Source organism: Lathyrus oleraceus, chromosome 5 (genome assembly GCF_024323335.1).
Source record: "Lathyrus oleraceus cultivar Zhongwan6 chromosome 5, CAAS_Psat_ZW6_1.0, whole genome shotgun sequence".
Classification (NCBI taxonomy): Eukaryota; Viridiplantae; Streptophyta; class Magnoliopsida; order Fabales; family Fabaceae; genus Lathyrus; species Lathyrus oleraceus.
The window spans coordinates 175,253,899-175,256,890 of record NC_066583.1 but is presented as its reverse complement, the minus strand read 5'-3'; the positions used below and the strand labels follow the sequence as shown (position 1 = coordinate 175,256,890).

The 2,992-nt window shown below is 31.1% G+C and overlaps 1 protein-coding gene across 1 annotated transcript; it reads left to right on the top strand.

The window, feature by feature from the left end:
- The first annotated feature begins 606 nt into the window (after positions 1–606).
- On the top strand, positions 607–1,565 carry LOC127081434 (small heat shock protein, chloroplastic). The gene has a single exon (NM_001426877.1). The coding sequence runs from the start codon at positions 656–658 to the stop codon at positions 1,352–1,354; it is 699 nt and encodes a 232-aa protein (NP_001413806.1). The 5' UTR covers positions 607–655; the 3' UTR covers positions 1,355–1,565.
- Positions 1,566–2,992: the final 1,427 nt, after the last annotated feature.

Here is a 2,992-nt window from a genome sequence, read left to right as displayed (position 1 = left end):
AAAATATTTATTTATTTTAATTAACAATTTTCTTTATGTGAATTTTAAATTTTTTATTTTTAAATATCAAAATTTCTTTTTTTAACGGATTATTATTAGTCAAATATCTATTTTATTATAATTAATAATTATTTTTATTTAAAATATATTTTTAAATATTAATTTTTTACTTTCATGGATATTTTTTTCTTTTTATATAATTATTTAATACAGTTAGATTTCTATTCTTACTGTTATTATAATTAAATAATTTATTTTAAATTTATATATAATATATTTAAATATAATTTATATTATAATAAATCTGCGGGTGGACTACTATCTGCCTAATTTGGTTAAAAAGAAATTATTCTCTATTTGTTTTTGTCCCTTTTCAAGCTAGCAAGTTGCAAAATCAACTCATCTCTTTCTTCATTAGTAATGATGTGAAATGAGTTTTGAAGATGGTTCCCGAAAGTATGAGAGTGACAGATAAGAACAAAAATATACAACCAGATGGTTCCAGAACTCTCAATTATTCTCAAACTCTCTAAAACCTTCTCCACCTTTCACACTCACTCTATATTTACAGCTCTCACTTCCCACTCTTATCAACAACTGCAATCGATTCTAACAAGCAATTTTTGTCTCTCATTTCACATTTTCCATAACAACCATGGCTCAGTCAGTATCATTGTCAACAATTGCTTCACCTATTCTATCCCAAAAACCAGGCAGCTCTGTCAAAAGTACACCACCTTGCATGGCCTCATTTCCATTAAGGAGGCAATTGCCTAGGCTAGGACTGAGAAATGTGAGAGCTCAGGCTGGTGGTGATGGTGATAACAAAGATAACTCTGTGGAAGTTCATCGTGTTAACAAAGACGATCAAGGAACTGCTGTAGAAAGAAAGCCTCGCAGAAGTTCCATCGATATTTCACCATTTGGTTTATTGGACCCATGGTCACCTATGAGAAGCATGCGTCAGATGCTAGACACAATGGACAGAATTTTCGAAGATGCAATCACAATTCCTGGAAGAAACATTGGAGGAGGTGAGATTCGTGTGCCTTGGGAAATCAAAGATGAAGAACATGAAATCAGAATGCGTTTTGATATGCCTGGTGTTTCTAAGGAAGACGTTAAAGTATCAGTTGAAGATGATGTTCTTGTCATAAAAAGTGATCATAGAGAGGAAAATGGTGGAGAAGATTGTTGGTCAAGAAAGAGTTATAGTTGTTATGATACTCGTCTCAAGCTTCCTGATAACTGTGAGAAAGAGAAGGTTAAGGCTGAGTTGAAAGATGGTGTGCTTTATATTACTATTCCTAAGACTAAAATTGAACGCACGGTTATTGATGTTCAAATTCAGTGATAGGATTAAACTTGAAAAATGCCATGCTTTTTAATAGTATCCTCTATGTGGAGGAGCTAATGTGTTATTTTGTCTCTTTTTTTACCTATAAAAATGTTTTGTCTAAATGTAGAATAAATAAGATCCTTTACTATTTTATAAATGTTTTCAAATGTCTAATTTATATATTTTCTATGTATTTGGTTTGCTGGAATAACAATTAGTTTAGTAAAATCGAATGTGTCCAATTATTTTACTCAATCGAACGTTGTGTCGGAGTAATTAGAGAATTATCGATCACAACCTACTTGTTCATGTTCCATTTCTTGCTCATGTGGTGTTATAACATCTGTTCAATGATTTCAAGAACAAGATTATGTGATTCATTTTTTTAAGGGATTGGATGAGAAGTTCACTCATTCAAAATCATAGATTATGATGATGATCCACTACCTGATATAGACAATGCCTCCAAGTTTCAACAGCAAAAGCAAATCCAACCTGTTACAGTCAATCATGCATAAAAAACTCCTTCACCAGGATCCACTCCAGCATCCTTTGACTTCACTCAAGAGCAATACAACAGTATTCTATAACTTCTTCAATAATCCAAGGCCAACTCAGCTTTATAAGGAAGGCACAAATGGGTATATTTTGTATGATTTACAACATCAAGACATTTTTGTTTCTAGGAATGTCATCTTTTATGAGAATGTGTTTCCTTTCAAACAAAGCACATTATCATCCATTACTCATACAACACAGATGCAAAATCTTGATGATACTTTTACTGAGGCTCAACCTACAAGTACTACAAATGTACATGCCTATCCTGATGTCCCTACATCTTCTGATGATAGCCCCACTATTAATTCTCCTTTCTCCATTACATTGCTGGCTCTGATGTAACTAACCTTATGTAGTTATCCATATGTATATACATACTAGCATTTTATCTGCTGAACAAATCAATGAAACAATTACTTTCATACTTTATGATTCATCTTGCTTCCTTCATCTTTTTGTTTTCATCATCAACAATAAGCATGGTTTCAACAATATATTTTTTATAAAAAAAAATCAATAATATAAGTTAAAATTTTTAATTTAAATTTTAAGTTAAAAATAGTTATGCAGAAAGAATCGATAATAATTACAAAACAAATTAAAAGTGTACATATGATGTTAAAATTGGTTTTATATCCTCCAAAGTTGATTTAAACACACATTTGTCCGGATAATAAAATTGATCATAATTTCAAGTAGATGTGAAAAGACAAAGAAACAACTCTGTCAGCTACTATATTTCCAGATTTAGGAGAAGTGTTTACATTTATACTAGATTTAGAGGTCGTATACTATACATTGCCTCAGATAGATAGATAGATAGATAGATAGATAGATAGATAGATATAGCAACTTTGCAAGGACAAGAACACAGGTTATAAGTTTTGGGAATTCTCTTTCCAATCTGAGTGTATCCTATATTTCTAGAAATTCGAAATTTGCCTTCATGCGTCCGGATATGCCTCTCGCATCCAAAATCACACATATTCTTATCTTTTTGATATTCATCCTATTTTTTTAACAAAATATATTTTGGAGATGCACTTCTATATAATATTTGAGTGTATTGGTAGATGCATATCCAAAATACCC

Bases quoted from the DNA above. Each gene is read 5' to 3' on its own strand.
- LOC127081434 (NM_001426877.1), top strand. From the start codon at position 656: ATGGCTCAGTCAGTATCATTGTCAACAATTGCTTCACCTATTCTATCC.